General features: G+C 39.8%; 1 protein-coding gene across 1 annotated transcript; it reads right to left on the bottom strand.

The window, feature by feature from the left end:
* Positions 1-342: 342 nt before the first annotated feature.
* Positions 343-16,049, bottom strand: LOC129238994 (allatostatin-A receptor-like). The gene is made up of 7 exons (XM_054874250.1): positions 15,653-16,049; positions 11,996-12,281; positions 11,717-11,867; positions 11,400-11,518; positions 7,137-7,212; positions 628-783; positions 343-553 (listed from the first exon to the last, which is right to left on the bottom strand). Exons 1-7 carry the CDS (start codon positions 16,047-16,049, stop codon positions 452-454), a joined length of 1,287 nt encoding a protein of 428 aa, XP_054730225.1. The 3' UTR covers positions 343-451.
* Between the last annotated feature and the right edge of the window lie 2,287 nt (positions 16,050-18,336).

Here is an 18,336-nt window from a genome sequence, read left to right on the forward strand (position 1 = left end):
TGATGGCTTTTCAACTCCGAGTGCAACCAAATCGGTTGCTTCCATTTTGATGATACAGAAGCCACAACTTCAAAAGTATTGAGCTAAACAAAATAAGAGGGTATTCAGCATTTCAATTCCGGGCAAATCTTTCAAACACAAAATGTAGAAATTGTGTGCTTATTTTTGAGTACAGCGGTAAATATTTATATTCCATTTTATTTTCAAACTAAAAGTTTACATTTTTCCAGGCTGATAGCCTCTGCTATTAGGTGCCTTGATTTTGTTATGTGATGATTTATAATTATATTTCAGGTAAATAAATACATTTTATTTTATTGTAAATGTAATACGGTTCTTAAAGCCGCTGCAAACGAATGGTGCCCTTCTGCTTAGACAAGTTTTTCGGCAACTGTTTGACTAGAATTCATAGACGTTAACGTAAAAATGTATTTGTGTGCGCGCACTTGGCTTACAGCATTTCAGCATTGGATGTCACGTTGCCTGTGGTGCGTGTTGTTTTTGTAACTTGATGTGCCATCGGGAAGAGTGGTTGATTGCCACAGCCAACAACCTGAATTACAAAATATTAAGCCATTTCGCAAATAAAAATTGCACTTGTCAACTTAATACATAAACACAACTCACCTTTCTGAAAGCCTTGCGGAAATTGTCTGATAAGAAGGCGTACAATATGGGATTTATGCAAGAGTTCATGTATGCTAGGACGTGTGAGATAATTTGTACTATAACTGAGACATGGGTGCCAGGATACCATTCCAAGGCCTTCATGACAAGTATTACCTGGAAAAATAAATAAATCATAAGCCAACTAAAAATATTTGAATTTAATCTAAAACAGCTAAAATCCAAAATTTGCATATTGCGATTGCTGTGTGGAAATATTGCATGCGTGGGCATATTTATGGCCAGGTAGTGTCGCATTTTCAGCAACATATCAAACATTATTATTGATTCTATGAAATCATGCCAAATCTCATATTCAATCTTCAGGTAAATTGGTTATTAAAATTAAAATATTCAACGTAATTTAAAATGCGCACCAGGTAGTTCAAATTCTTGAATTTTGTGTTATTTTTATTCTGACAGCGGGTATGTAAACTTTTATTTTTATTCTATTAATGCAAACCTATTCCGGTCAACATCAAATCAGGAAAAAGTATTTTATAGTACCGGCCGCGCTTTGGCAGATGAGGGTTAACTCACATTTCTAAAATGAGAAAGCTTCACAAAAAACTCTTCCTTGATATATAAAAATCGTAGCTCGGAGCTCGGACAAGCACCTCAAAGTGGACGTATGCATCTATTATAAATGATTAAGTCAAAAGGTCAAAGTCGAAGTCTCCATGAAAGAAGAATCTTTTTGTCGACAGTACAAAAAGGAGTTGCCTATATACCGCGATGTCTGAATTTGGTATCCCCGCAAAACTAATACGGCTATGCAAAATGACGTTTCTCAATACCAGCAGGGCCGTCACAATTAGGAAAAAGCTCTCCGAGCCGTTTGACAGAGCGACTCGCTGTCCTGATACTTCTTCAACCTGAAGCTGGAAAAGATCGTACGAACCGCAGAACTTAAGGGGTTAGGGATAGTCAGAATTTTCAAAAAAATTGATTTTTTTTAATTTTCTTAAAGTAGGTATAATATGCTAGAAATATTGTGTGAAAATTTGAAGTAAATCCAACAAACACTTTTCGTGTTATGCAAGAATTAACAAAGGGCGCACGGGTGCTCCGGAGCAGATAGCAAAACTTTAAATGCGTTTTTCTCAAAACTAAGTTTTTTTAACTAGAGATCACTGCAACTTAAAAACCGCTTGGTAGATTTCAATAAAATTTATACTGCTTTTGAAAAACATAAAAACTCGTGCCTGATCTTAGGATTTTTTCAAAATTTCGATTTTTTTAAACAATTAATTGTCGCTTTTTTTTTTTAGATCTGAAAAATATTTCTTGAGGCCGCTATATTGTTAATTTTGAAAACAACAAAAGTTTCGAACAGGCACAAGATTATCTATTAATAGAACTAATTTCTCTTGTCCGATTGATTTTAGATGAATCTCCAAGGACTTGTGATGATCACCGCAAGGGACTTCTGGAGAAACGGGATCCACACAAACAGCGATAACTTTTACACTTATTAATTTTTTTTTTTTTGTTGAAATTTTCCTAGACAAGTCGAAATATCATGTATTAATGCTATGTTTTTATTTTTGTAAAATGAAGCAATTGACCAGCAAAAAAAAATATTGAAAATCATAATTTTTTCGGGCCCCTGACTACCCCTATCCCCTTAATCGCTTAGGCACAATTTCTTATAAGAGCGTAAAATTGTTGACGTATGCCGATGGTATTGACATCATCGACCTTAACAACCGCGATGCTAGTTCTGCCTTTTCCAAACTGAATAAAGAGGCAAAGCGAATTAGTCTGGTGGTGAACGAGAATAAAATGAAGTACCTCGTGTAATCAAACAAACTGCACTCTCTTATCGGCACCGTTGTGATTTCGAGGTTGTAAGAGGAATCGTTTATCGAGGAACTAGCACTAACACCGATAATAATGTCAGTCTATAAATCCAACGTAGAATCTCTATTGCCAACAAGTGCCACTTTGGATTAAGTAGGCAACTGAGTAGTAAAGTCCTCCATCGACTAACACAATAAACACTCTAACGCCCGTCTTAACGTATGGCGCAGAAATTTGGACGATGACAACATCCGATGAAGCGTCGCTTGGAATGTTTGAGAGAAAGATTCTGCGGAAGATTTTTGGACCTTTGCACATTGGCAACGAGGAATATCGCAGGCGATGGAACGATGAGCTGTATGAGCTTTTCGACGACATAGACATAGCGCATCGAATAAAGATCCAGTGGCTCTGCTAGCTGGGCTATGTCGTCTGCATGGACACAAACGCTCCGGCTCTGAAAGTAATCGATGCGGTACCAGCTGGTGGTAGCAGAGCTGGAGATGGACTTGGCTTCATTTGGTGAAGCTGGTTAGCACAAGAAAGAAACTACTAACGCGCGTTAAACTCGGCCAGAATCGCTTAAGGGGTCCTGGTGGTCTAGAGCTCGAAAATATAGGGTTCTTTCAGGATTTTTTTTTTTACAATAAAAAAATGAAAAACGATATATAAATTCTCTAGGCTTTTTACTCAATTTCTTTTACATGCCAAAATAAAAAAAAAAAAAATTTTTTTTAATAATTTAAAAAATTGCACTTAAAATTACGCTCCCGAGGAGGAAGGAGCTGGACGATGTTGGCCATTTTGGTTCTTCTATTTATCTGAAACACAAAACCCAAAAAAATTATTAATCATTATGACTGTAGCTATGCCCCGCTTCTAGAATACAAAATAAAAAAATTTACGAAATGGCGGATATGAATTTGACGCTATAAAAATCAGGTTTTTCTCAGTTTTTTAATCAAAAAAATACGAAATAATTGAAATAATAAAATGATTCTAGTACGGGCAATAGCCATGGAACAACATGGGACAACATATTAAAATTTCAGTCGATTATATTGAATAGTTTTTTTGTTTTTGGGCAACACCAGGCCGAAAAAAGTCGTTTTGAGATAATTGAGTTTAAAGTTTTGAGAGTGGATATGCGACTATTGATGCCGCCGCGTGACGAATCTGACTCTACCTGCTAAACGGAATGTAGAATCAAAAATACTAGGAATATCCTTCTTTCAAAAATGTTGACAGTATATTTTTAAGATCCTATACTTGCGAAATATCAAAAAAAACAATCGACTTTTTGAAAATTCTAAACCACCAAGGGATCCCCCCTTAAGCGATTATCGCGCAAATCAAGAAAGCACCAGGCAAGAAAGCATTTTAGGAAAACCAAGAAAATTTTTGCACTGGTAAGCTCATCAGATTACCTGTGTTAAGGCATTGAGATGGTAACCCACATTTTTTGCATACAAATCTAGAACGTGAGAAATACTCTACTGATTCAATACCTGTTGGCTGGATTGTTGATAGAAACTGAGGGGTTTTCTGCAAGTAATGACCTCTATTACCACTATTAGAAAAAATATAAATTTTCTTACTTAAAACCACTGACACATAATTATTCGACTGTACTGCCAAATACAAGCACCGCTATTTACACATAGAGCAGGGTTTCGCAAGTACTTAAACCTCAACCAATGTTGCCAATAAAGATTTTCTTTCCTCAAACAGCAGGATTTGTGCAATTAAAATTTTACTCATAGACTCTGATGTAAAATAATTATGCTCAACAATCTCGGGGCTTAATCGATTTTGGTCATGCAAAAAAAACCGGTGGCGCTTCATTAAGAATTTTCATAACAATATTTCCTATGAACTCAGCAAGTCACTCGTTGTATTTGTTTCATTGTCGCTCAACATCATTCCGCAGAAACTCAATAGAATTTTCAAGCTGGTGACAGATGGGACCATTTCATGATATTTACATATATTTTTGTAAGAGCTGCTTTGCACTTTCGGAGGCGGGCTTCAAATCATTAGAATGCTCAAATCAAATCCACACAACCGTATATGAAAAGGGTGATCAATTTAGAAGTATCGGATTTTAAATTAAGCGAAAAACCAAATTGATTGAGCAATCTTCATTATTTCTGTGACATTTATTTTGCGCCGTAATTCGACCACCCGTAAACACCTATTTTGACACGCTGGAGGGCTCCGGTCGGTATCTCGTGAATAACTTAAATAATGTTTTTTTTTTTGGTGGGTGAGGTAGATTTCACAATGCCTTCGCACTTACAGCCGTCGTCTACCGCGTCGAGTCGTATTGCCACTAAAACAATCCCTCCTATCCTTCTGAGGGACAGCCTTCCCGGGACTACTTTCTGCCCTACTTCGGGAGGGACCCGAACGGCATTCATAAAGGACCCATTCTATTCACCCACGTCTGGGTGCTTCGTATTTGTAGTAAGGTTTCATTCTATAGGCTCGTCTTGTGGTGTTTCTATCTGTGCTGCTTCGCTTTGCACTTGGGATTGCTTACCTTGCCCATGCGGTATAGGTACCTCTGGGAGTATTCGTGGCCTCAAAGGAACTGAGTTAAGATTGTGATTCACTTCACTGAAGTTCCTTTGGGCCCATTTGCCTATTGATGAAATAAGTTTCGCCGTCCATCTGCCACTCGGTTCAGTGTCCCATCGGCTTTGGTTCTGCCACTTTGTTCAGTGTCCCATGATGTGATTCTTCTTGGAGTCCTACGCATCCCCTCGTTCTCGGGCCATGAGATCGGCGTGTCGCTCCCCGCGCCAGAACCAGAGACGGTGCACTAGGCTAAGGCAACTCTGAGTGCCGCTGTTCGTTCCACAATCCCCAGTGCTTTGGGCTTGGCTTTGCAGTTTAGCACAGTTTCTCATACTTTGCTACCGTACAGAAAAATTGAGTTTGTGGCTGCCATTATTACCTTTTTTTGCTTTATGTTGACCCATCGATGATTGTCATTACTATACTTAGCATTCCTGTGGCATTTGCTACTTTGGTAGCGCATTCCCTGTCTAGGCTCAGAAAGTAATTCTGCAGTCAAGTTGAATACCTAGGTATTTCACTAGTTTTTGGATCACTAGAGACGTGTCGCCTATTTGGTTTATCCACAAAAGATTTAAATTTTACACGTCTCTACAAATAAAAGTCTAAAGGTGTGATATTTCACTACTTTGGCGACCAATCCACCAATCCGACGACGCAGTAAATCCATTGTTTCACGGGCTGTATGGCCCCTCGCCGTCTTGTTGGAACCAAATGTTTTGGAGATCACTGGCTTCAATTTCCGGCACCAATGGAAATGGTAATGGTTGTACGGGTTAGGCTAAGCCCTTTATGCACTGCGACCAGTTTGATCTACTGTACGCCTCTAAGTGCTTACTTTTAATTATTTCGTGGATTCGCGAGGAATCGAACCAGCTGCTTAGAAGAGAACATTTGCAAGGCTGCATCCTCTAGTAGATACGAGCTCAGGATTCTGTGTCCTAATGCTTAACAGTTGATGATTAAGTGTTCCATATAACAGAACCTACATAAACTAGTGCTAGATAGTCCTATTGAATTGAAAACTTTATTGCAGACAAAGTGGCCTGTAGGTGCTCCACAGAGAAATCTGAGGCGTTTTTTGTCTAGGGTTAGAATATGAATATTTTGGAGTGATTTCCGACATCAAAACGTCGTTTATCATGGCGCGGTAGCTATTCTCGCCATTTCCTGTTACATTGGCGCCAGCCTCGTCTTTGAAGAAATATGGATCGATGATTCTTCCAGCCCATAAGCCGCACCAGGCGGTTGTTTTCAATGAATATAATGGCTGTTCTTGAATGGCTTCCATTAAGCCAAGCACATCGCCGATCACCATAAGTGGGCCTGAGCGCGCGATGAACACTTTTTACAGAGCATCGATTTTCGTAATAGAATTCTACGATTTGTAAGCGTTGTTGAGGCGTAAGTCTTTCCATGATGATATGCCCGTGAATACTGAAAAAAAATTATGCATTTAGTTTGACAGTAACCACGCCTCCAACCTGCCAAAAAGACCGCTATTGGAAAAGTACCTCCAATCTGATCACCCTTTATAAGAAATCTAAAAGCATTTAACATTTTGTCAAGCGTGTATTTGTCATAGTGAATACTTATTTAAGGAAAAAATAGAGTGACGGAGGACACACAAATTTCTCGTCTAATAAGAAATCCAATCAAATATTCGAAACCCTAATATGCTAATATGGGTCTATTATATATGTGTATGTGTTTGTATGCATGTTTGCATGCGAGCAACCAAGGAAAACGTGCACCTTCAGAACCATAAAATATGTATCACTTAATTTGCATTAAAGTGTGTTTTGACAAGTCATGTAATTTGCATTTGAATACATTCATACATGCATGCATCTATATATATATATACTTACATGCACATATATACATGCATACATATATGTACGCAAAATAACAATACCTTCTACCATACCATAGGCGAAAAAATATTCATAAACATATGTGCGCATACGAGTATTATGCAGAGTACCGCATTTGTTTATGTATGTTAATGTGTTGAGATTGGGGCAACATATTGTTCCCATTTAGCGGCACATATCTGCATACACACATACTCAAATTCAACTTACGTGTATGGGAAGCCAACATATGGCAAATGCTAATACCACCACAACAACCATTCGGGTCACCCGTCGTTTACCTTTTCTAAAAATTTTGGAAGAAACAGAAAAATATAAGGAAAATACTGAGTAAGTCCAGAAGCTTTTCTAATTGAAATATATGTAATGTATGTATATATATATGTAATTACTTGTATACAAATGAAAGGTGGCGCAAAAAGTCAAGAGCTGGTGTCCCTTCTGCTGTGCGTTTTACTGACAAATCTACCACTACACCTGCCCAAACCCGGCAAACCTCCCATGCAACCATCTAGCTTCAGACCAATTTGCCTGCTCGACTCGGCAGGTAAGGTACTGGAGAGAATAATTTAGAACCGCCTCAAGAACGAGATCGATTCCGTCAGGGGAATATCGGGCAATCAGTTTGGCTTCAGAAAAGGAAAGTCCACCGTTGACGCTGTGAATACCGCCAAAAAAATTGCACAACAGGCAATAAGTGGTACCCGATGGCTCGAAGGTGCCAAAGAGTACTGCTTAATAATAACCTTGGATGTAAAAAATGCATTCAACACCGCAAACTGGGCCAAAATACTGGACGCACTGGACGAGATCGGAGTATCCTCTTACCTGCGAGCAATGATACGAAGCTACTTCGAAGACCGCGTACTGGATTACGACACAGCAGTAGGCAGAAAGAGCTATAAGGTTTCAGGCGGGGTCCCTCAAGGTTCAGTCCTTGGACCACTGCTCTGGAGCATCATGTATGATGGTGTTTTGCGTCTCAATATACCCAATGGTGCCAACATTATCGGCTTTGCGGACGATATCGCAGTAGTTATTACGGCGAAGAGACTGAGCGACATCTGCGAAAAAGCAAATCGGACCATAGCGTCCGTTAACTCATGGTTGGTGCAAAACGGCCTTCAACTCGCCGAGCAAAAAACGGAGTCCGTTCTCATATCGAGCCGGAAAAAAGTAGAGGTGGCAACGATACAAGTTGGCAATCACAGCATCACGACAGCACCAGAAGTTAAATATCTGGGAATAGTTATAGACAGGAGGTTATCTTTTAAAACTCACCTGGAGTATGCGGCCAAAAAAGCATCAGCAACTGTAGCAGCCTTATCGCGAATAATGCTAAACGCCCGCGGGCCAAAACAACGGCGGCGCCAACTCCTAGCAGGCGTGGTGAAGAACCAAATACTATACGGTGCCCCTGTTTGGTATATGGCTACGCAACATCCTTCCTACTTACGCGGTATAAAGGCGGCGTATCGTTTATGTGCGCTTCGAGTCTGTTCCGCCTTTAAAACGGTTTCAGAAGAGGCAGCGCTGGTTATCGCTGGAATGTATCCAATAGATATATTGGCAAACGAAGCTGCAGTATTGGGCGACAGTGAAACGCAACGCATCGTAGCACGGGAAACTAGCACCCAAACTTGGCAGCAAAAATGGAATACCACAACGAAGGGCCGCTGGACACATCGCTGCATTCCAGACTTGCGAAGCTGGATTGAAAGAAAACACGGAGAAGTGGATTTCTATCTGACGCAATTTTTAACCGGGCATGGATGCTTCAAAGCATACCTCTTTCGGTTCAAACATGAATCGGATCCCACTTGCGATCACTGTGGCGTAAACGCGATAGAAGACGTTCACCACGTATTCTTCGAATGTAAGCGTTTTTATGGATCTAGATCGAAGCTTCGGCGAATATTTGGAGGAAACTACGACCCAGATACATTCGTGCAATCCATGCTACAAAGCAAGGAAAAATGGACGGCAGCATGCGATGTCATAGCAGAGACCATGAAAAAACTAAGGACCCTCGAAAGAATACGACGAAGGAGCGGCGACTAACTCGCCTCCCCCCGCCCCCCCCCCCCCCCCCCCACGATGTAATACCTGGCAGTTGTCCCGTGGGGTGCAGAGTTTCGACGAAACAACAGGCTCGTCCTGGTGTCAAAGGGCCACTTGAGGGTAGCGCGCTACTACAACGCCCATGAAAAAAACAAACAAAAAAAAAAAAAAAAACAAAACAAACCTGCGGACGTAGGCTGAGGCGATCTGCAACCAAGCCGTCGAAATCACAAAAAATTGGTTGCACAATAGTGGTTTAAGCCTTGCAAACCATAAAACAGAGGCAGTTCTCATCAGTAGCAGGAAAATAGTTGAAACAGCAAATCTCAGAGTAGGTGACCACGCACTCGAGTCTAAGCTGTACATCAAATATCTTGGGGTAATAATTGACCACAGGTTGAGCTTTAAACAGCACCTAACATACGCCAGCGATAAAGCGGCGAATGCTGTAACTGCATTGACACGTATTATGATGACTACGAAAGGACCTAAGCAGGCTTCTAGGAAGTTGATTAGCAGTGAGGTATCGTTTATCTTGCTATATGCGGTACCAGCCTGGGTCGAAGCAACAAGCTGAGGCACATATATGAAAGGCATTAAATCGGTATACCGGTTATGTGCCCTCAGGGTGTGCTGCGCATTCCGCACAGTATCGGAGGATGCTGTATTAGTCCCCGCAGGTATGCTACCAGTTAAGCTGACTGCACTCGAATTCGCCGAAATAAAAAAACATCGAGCGGATCCAGCCCAACTGACTAGCCGATGGACTGAACGGGAGCGAAGCATCCATACTTGGCAGGAGGAATAGAGGAACTCCATGAACGGACGATGGACATATAGATTGATTCTGAATATCACCAGATGGATAAATCGAAAGCATGAACAGATAGATTTCTACCTGACCCAAGTACTTACATAGTGGGCATGGATGCTTTAAGGCTTATCTACATAGATTTAAGCACGAAGATGCCATGTACTGCACCTTTTGCGACAGTCTAGTTGAAGATCCAGAGCATGTTTTCTTTGTCTGCCCTCGTTTTGAACTGGAAAGAGAAGATTTGAGTGATAGGGTTGGGAAGCCAATAATTGTTGGTAACCTAGTAGATATCATGCTTGACTCAGAAAAACATTGGTCCGCTGTAAGTAACATGGCGAGAATAGTAATTACCAAACTGCGTCACGCTGAAGAGCAGCGCAGATTTTCACGAAGAGGCAATAGGCCGCTCTCCCTCCCGGGATTTAAAACTTAATGGTATCAGTAATTACCAAACTGCGTCACGCTGAACAGCAGCGCAGATTTCAGGTAGAGGCACTAGGCCGCTCCCATTCCCGTGAAGTATTACCTAACGGTCGTCACGCGGGAGGGGTGGGTTTTTAATTGGTGAGTCGAAAGACAAGTCTCACACTTTTCGGCTTTCAATGATTTTTGTCACCCCCATAAAAGAAAAAAAAAAACCCCTGCGGACGTAGCCAATTTGTTTGGCGATTTTTTCAAATCTAACTTACCATTGTGCTGATGCAGACTCGTTTTCTTCGTTCCATGTTAATCTACTTTCATGTGAATTTGCATTTTGACTATTTAAGCCTTGTTTCACTGGGCATTGAGAATGGGATCTTGGGTGCAAAAACTTCTTTGCAGACTGGTAAAGATTTTGTCGCCTCTCAAACTAAATTTTAGCCCAGACATGTTTCCGTTTCTTGCGTGTATTAATTTTCCGGTTGGGTCACTAGCCCGACGCAACCTGCTTTACGAAAGCAGGAAAGCTGTGGAATTTAAGGTGCCCACACTCATCTTACAACCTTGATTAGGACAAGGTTGCGTTCGTCGAGAGAGAACGGCGAGTATCGTAGGCGATGGAACGACCTGTATGGCTGTATGAGCTTTACGATGACATAGACATAGCGCAGTGAATAAAGATCCAGCGGCTACGTTGGCTAAGTCATGTCGTCCGAATGAATACAAACGCTCCGGCTCTGAAAGTATTCGATACGGTACCAGTTAGTTGAGGAAGAGGAAGGCTTTCTCTGCGTTAGAAAGATCAAGATGAGAAGGACTTGGCTTCACTTGATGTATCCAACTGGCACCGGTTCGCACGAGAAAAAAACTACTGGCGCGCTTTGTTAAACTCGGCCAAAATCGCGTAAGCGGTCATTACGCCGACCAAGAAGAAGAAAATGAAGGACCAATTTTTATAAGCAAATTTAAAATTTTTTTATTTTTGTCTACACCTAATCGCATAACCAACTAACGAGCCAGTTATAATATTCGTCGCCACAAACCTATGCCTCTCGAGGTCGCTCAAAATGCATGTAAGTAGCATCTTTCATATTGCACGTCTTGCTTTATTACCCGTCTTCACATTTGTAATATAACGAAAATGTAACCAATAATGGACTTCAATAGCCACATACCTGGATTCCTCGGATGGCTTACAGCCTGGCGCGCTTCTCCACAGACGCGCCAACATACCCATATACAGGAAGCAGATTAAAGTCAGTGGCGCAACGTACGATGATATGAAGAAAGATATCTAAGAATGCAGTTAAAAGCAAACCAAACAATTTTAATTACGCAAATCGGATTTTAAATTATATGTCAAAGTCGACCGAAACTACATACATACAAACGTAACAAAAATACAAAAATAAATAGAACAATAAGGCCTGATGAAAACATAAACGAATTGTATGAACACCACAAAGCATTTAATGAAGGCAGAAGTTGTTACTTGGAATCCAATTAAGCTCCAACCCTCCTCTTCGGTAGAAAAGACACAGGCTGTGTAATTACGTCCTTTGAAATAGTAGAGGCGCACCGAATGGGCCAAAGCCACTGGTATAGCTGAAGTGATAATCAGCACCCAGGCGCAAACAATAGCACTGAAATGGGATTGATGAGCAAATGTAGTAATCAATATCAATACAAATGCAAATTTTCTAAGCCTCTGCCAAATAAATTTTATAGTTAAAGGCTACTAATTGCAAGTGTAGGCGGTTAGGCTACTTACAGTGTCGCATTACGTTCCGTACGCAATGACATACTCGTCACCGGATGCACAACTGCCAAAAAGCGATCGAAGGACATCAGCACCAACGTATAGACGCTGCAATGGCAGGTGACCACAATCATATACTGCACGAATTTACACCACAAATTGCCGAATGGCCAGGTGGGCAATACATAATCGGCGGCTGTGAAGGGCACACAAAAGACCACGAACAATATATCGGAGACGGCGAGATTGATGATGAGTAGATTGGTGGTGGAGCGCATTTGTTGATTGACAGCAACCACTGCAGTCGCGGAGAAAAAGAGGGAAAGAGAGAGGGAGGAAAGTTAGTGAGAGAGGAGAGAAAAAAATGAGAAATTCCAAAAATACATGAAAATATTATTGAATAACAAATGAAATGGAAAAGAGTCACACGAGCATTTAAGAGTGAGATAGTGAAACCACAATCAAAGATACTTCCGCTCTGACAATCTGCACACAATGACGGAATGGTATTTTTTAAAGGAAGTTGCGCTTTCCGCTTACCGGATAATCAGAAAACATGAAAGCAAACGTTTGGAACTCAGAAAACAAATTTCCGCTGAAGGCAAATAAATGAATGCAGTCAAAGAGAAAGAATGTGAAAGTAAATAAAAACAAAGCTCGGAAAAGGTCAAAAGGGGGAAAAACGCGCGAAAAGACTGCAAATGTAACAAAGAATTTAAAAACATGAAAGCTTAAATAGGAGATAAACTAAAAGTAATTAATGAAGGGGAAAGAAGAAGAAGATATAATGAATTAATTTTCGCGCACATACACACACTGTATACTTGTACATATATATGATATATTGTATATATGCACATTAGGGTGCATCAGTCACTATACAAAAACAAAATCGTACTGATTTTCCGTCGGTATAATAAAATGTTAAATATTTTAAGATCTCCGCCAAAATATTTTGGAAAAATTTACTTAAAGTGGGCCGATTTGAGAGTACTTCTTAAACTCGAGTTTTTTTAAACAAAATAAGTTTTTTAAAAACATTTTTGCCAAAGAGTAATTCGGACTTAAGGGGTTACATACGCCCAGAATTTTCAAAAAATCGATTTTTTTTACAGATTATTATTCCTTATAGTTTTTGGCGTATTTCTGTGGAAGTCGTTTGTAAAAATTCCCCATATATACAAAGTTTTAGTAGAAAATGTAACCGCCCGACGACTGCGCCTTCGTTTGAGGCAGCTGACACTTACTTTCGGAGCCTTTCAGCCGGTCTGTTCTTTTGTTATTCTAAAGTATATATAGAGACACCTATAAAACATTATGAGAGTATATGTAGAGTCGATATGCTAAGACTTATAAAACTAAAGGTTACTTGTTTTTGATCATTCGAAGCGAACAGTTGTGTGTCTTCTTTGGGATTTTCGAAAATGTTAAAACGTCGTTGTATAGATCGTGAAGGCAGTAAGAGTGAACGAGTTTACGTCCTAGAAAGAATAAGCCTCCTCAAAGGCCTGATCAGATGGAGAGTGAAACAAAGTACACTAGTTCGGCTGTATAAAAATTGTTAAATATAGATTTTCTTTGATTGATAGTGGCAAAGTTTTAATTATATATTTATTTTTTGTTTAATTTTCTTTATTTTTTATAAAAATACTTTTCATACTTCAAAAAAAACCATAGAACTCAGAGTTTCAGACTTTGTACAAATTACAAAAAACAAAACAAAAGATTTTATTAGTTTGGGGAAAAATAAATCCATTGTTTTTGCGTAAACGTTTGAGCAATTGGTATAAAATTGTTGTATGACCAATTAAAGGGCCATAAATTTAGTTTTTAAAATTACTTTCATTCTAATCAAAGTAAAAAATGTGAGCAAATAATACAAAATTAAGAATAAATTTACTTTTGTTCGATATGACCACGTTTTTCCTTGTCTATGGCCTCGAGACGATCCCGAAACGAATCGGAAGCTGCCCGAATGTGACTTGCAAGTATTTTGACCCACTCACGGACAATGGCTTTTTTCAGCACCTCGAGACTGGTGAATCTTTTAGTTTGGACCTAGTTCTCCAAAATGGCCCAAAGAGAATAATCCATCGGATTCGCGTCTGGTGAATTTGAGAGCGACTGTGTGGACGTCATGTAGTACGGAACGTAATTTTTTACCCATTCTTGGTTCACTCGAGCTTTGTGAGACGGTGCCGCCGAGTCCTGTTGAAACGTCCATGGTCGGCCGCCAAAAACTTTATCTACCCACGGCTTCAAAACAATCTCTAGAATACTTTCGCAATAATATTTCGCATTTACCTTGACGCCAGGCTCGATTAAAACGATTGAAGAGTGCTCATCTGCGGTTACAGCGGCCCAAATCATTGCCTGTGGCGGGTGCTGTCTCCTTGTGGCCAATCGACGACTCAAATGCTCGTATGAATGGTTGGTAAAATAAACCCTATCGTATTGGGAGCTTACAAATTGCTCAATTTGAAAATTTTTGCGTCAGAAAACACAATGTTCGGAAATTGACCGCTTTCGGCCAAGCGAAGCAACTCCTTCGCTCTCTCAAGTCTGACTTGTTGCTGCTTTGGTGTGAGATCGTGCGTCTTTCGCATGTGTGAGATCTTGTAGGGCTTGACTTTGAGATCATTTTTGAGTATGCGGCGGTTGTTACGGTCAGATATTTTTAGTTCTTTCGCCATTTGATTGGCCCTTCGTCGGGGATTTCGCTCAAGTCGCCTCTTCACTTTTTGAACCATTTCATGTGACGTTGCAGCCTTTTGATGACCACCACCATGAGGTTTTGCGATGCTACCCGTATCATTGTAACGAGTAATGGTACGATAATCAAACACTCTATTCACTTTAAGGTGCTCGAGCTCACGAACAATCGGTGGTTGTGGTTTTCCAGCCAATGTAATGCAATCACTCAATGCTTCCGCGCGCTTGTAAAAAATACCCTGTACCGTCATTTAGCCAACTAACTGATGCCCATGCATCAGCATGCCGGTCAGCTTCGATTATTTCTGTGATTTTTTTGACATTATCGAAATTTTCTTTAACAACAAAAATGGCTCAATGAAATCGACGAAACCGAAATTGCAGTATCGGCGCCATAAATGCCATTCACATTTTCAGCGGCCTGGCTTGCATTTCCGCCTTTATCAAAGAAAAACTGTAAAATGTACCGAATTTCCTCTTCGTTGACTGTTAAAAGCCTGTAACTCACAACTGAACGGAACAAACAGCAAAGAATTTTTTAGTGTGAAATGTCACCTTGACAACGAGCATCAACTTTTCATTTTTTAATTAATACTTTGCGGGATATCGGCCACTACAAATTACTATGAATTTCATTTTCGCCAACAAATGGAAGTTCTATGTATTTATTAAAACATTCGAAATTTGGTATGTTTTTTAAAATGACCGGAATGTTGCTTAACCGACAATTCCTAGAATTGCACGTTGAAATATATGGCTTTGAAACCATTTACTTCTGCTTCAAATTTGCCAATTATTTGTTACATAATAAAAAAAACTTTGAAGGCCAACTCAAAGAACGAAACTATTTTCATTTACTCTATATACTCCAACGTTGGTGGTCAAGCGTAAAGGACAAAATAGCGACAAAATATTTACTTGCACAAAATCAACCACAAATTTTAATTTAATACTCACCAAATATGACCAGAGCATTGCCGAGTAGTCCTGCAACGCCGATGATACCAAAGAACGCCGGCACAATAGCAGACACGACGCGCTCCAGTGGGTCAAGTTCAAAATCCAGCAGATTGTCGAGAGTATGCGTGAAATTCCCACCCCCATTAGCATCGCCGCTAAGGCCAGGCACTGCAATCAAACTCGCGCTGTTGCCAATAACACCCAGACTATTTTTATTGTCCAAATTCAAGGTACTGCAGTCAAAGCCATTGCTGCTGTTAGCAATGAATTCGTTTGGGCAAAGCGTTGGCAGCACCGCCATTGTGGGTCGTGTAACGAGAGACGTTGACAAAGCCACCATTGCAGGCGCAGGATGGCGGTTGAGTGTGAATGTGAAACTGTGATTGTGGAGCATCCCGCTTTTTGTTGTTTTTGCTTTTATGTAAGTAATATGTAGGGGTGTCAATAAGGCGCACAGTTTTTCTGAAAGTCACGTGATGAAACGTTATTTATTGTACGTTACGGTTTTTGGCTCAAAGTTATTTTTATTGCTTTCAATATTAAAATTTTTCATATGCTCTGGTGACTTCTTCAACGACCTTGCCAAATTTATATATTTTACACTGAAAGCTGTAGAGTTTCATTGGTTGCATCTTTGGTTTTTCACTAAATATTTATTAGCAGAAAAATTTCATATTGGCCTAAAAAATTAAAGAGAATTAGCAATTAGCATTTAGGTACGATCTTTTTATAGGAAGTATACGGCGGCCGCCGTAGCCGAATGGGTTGCTCACGCACCAATTCGGAATTCAGAGAGAGAACATCGGTTTCAATCTTGGTGAAAGACCAAAATTAAGAAAAAGTTGTTTCTAATAGCGGTCGCCCCTCGGCAGGCAATGGCAAGCCGCTGAGTGTATTTAAGCCATGAAAAAGCTCCTCATAAGAATAGCTGCCGTTGGGAGTCGGCTTAAAACTCATTTGTGGAATAAAATCAAGACGCACGGCACAAATAGGGGGAGGAGCTCAGCCAAATACCCAAAAAGGGTGTACGCCCCAATTATATATATATATATATATTAGCATAGTCCTTTATTTATTGGCAGGAACTGCCCTGTCGGTGGGGAAAGGCTTCTGCCACATTTCCAGTGTAAGTAGTCGATAATGCAAGAATTAGTAAGTCCCTAAGGTGGTCACTTAGAGCGTTAAAGCTTTTATCTTTTTAGAAAATTCTTGTGTGTTGCCACCGTCTTCGTACTTTATGTTTTTCTTCAACCATCGTTTTTATTTCTTTAGTGTATTTGTGTCCTGCTGTTGGTTTTGTGTCCTGCGGTTGGTTTTGTGTCCTTTTGTTGGTGGACTATTCCACTTTTTCTCATTTGGTGTTTTATGGTAGTCACACACCAACCCAATCGGTTACGGCGACCGCACGTATGCACCCGCCCTAATCTCTATGAATTGCATCTCTTCTTTTTCCACTCATACATATAAGTGTATTGACCACTCACCACTACTTGCTTGTTTTTGTTATAAAAATATCGTTCATACTACAACAAAAATCAAATTCTTTGCTTAACAGTTTTCTAAATATGTCGATATTTCATCTAAGCCATCAACTTTATGCAGTTTCATAGTTTTGTACCCCATTGAGTTGTAGTCTAATAAGGAGCAAGTTTAAACTGACTACAAAATCGCGTTGACTTTTAAAATTTTTTGCCACTGAAGTGTCACGCTGTTTCTTTCGTACATGTTCGACTTTCTATGGAAGAAAACGCCTAGTGCCGTCAACAAAAAAAATGGTAAAATCAAATAACTTCAAATCTAAATTCTATAAGGTAAGCAGAAATAACTGCTGGTCATCTACGTAAACGAACATGCGACTCTCACCATCCTATGCAGTAACAATGCAAGTGGGAGTCAATTGCTGGGAGAGCGACCGGAGTAGTTAGCAACAAAGAGGAATTAAGTGTGAAGTTCACCTTCAGCCAATTAGAATTGATTAATGAGAGTTCTAGTTTAGAGATCACTACCGTTGCTAGCTTTGCTAAGCTTTACTAAGTATACAATATTTTTGTAAATTCCGTTTGTTAATAAAGAAATATTTTATAATTTATATTCATAATTACATTACATATTTTCTTTTTTTTTATAACCAATTTTTGGAACAATCTTTAAGTAATTTAATTTTGTTTCTTCTTTAATGGGTCTACAATTATATGACACATAACACATAAGACATATTCCCGCAGACCGTTCTTTAATGGGACTTCATCTTCTCAAAATGGGGCTTTGCTCGTAGCCAAACTATTCGCCATAATTTGTCATTCTATGCTATTCCAATATTTCAATTGAGACAACCTTAAAAAATTTCTCATTTCTCTTTCATCGAATGCCCACAAAAGTATGTATGAAGCTCTGTTAGTGTCGAATACAGTTCAACTTATTGTTTGCACTTAGTTACTCCTACCTTTTCCTTTACTGAGCACAGGAAGGCGGCTGCTTGTTTTTGATATCTAAAATTCTGCCTGTGTCTCTGATCACTCTCTGTTTTCTCGAAACAACATTACGTCCACTACAAACTAACACTGCGCTGTTGGAGGAGTAAAGTAAAAGAAATTCAGTTTCTCAAGTACACGCGTGCAGCAATTACGTGCCCCCGATATGAAACGGTTTAAACTTAGGAATCACATTTTATTTGAACATCT

The sequence above is a fragment of the Anastrepha obliqua genome, chromosome 2 (genome assembly GCF_027943255.1).
Source record: "Anastrepha obliqua isolate idAnaObli1 chromosome 2, idAnaObli1_1.0, whole genome shotgun sequence".
Lineage (NCBI taxonomy): Eukaryota > Metazoa > Arthropoda > Insecta > Diptera > Tephritidae > Anastrepha > Anastrepha obliqua.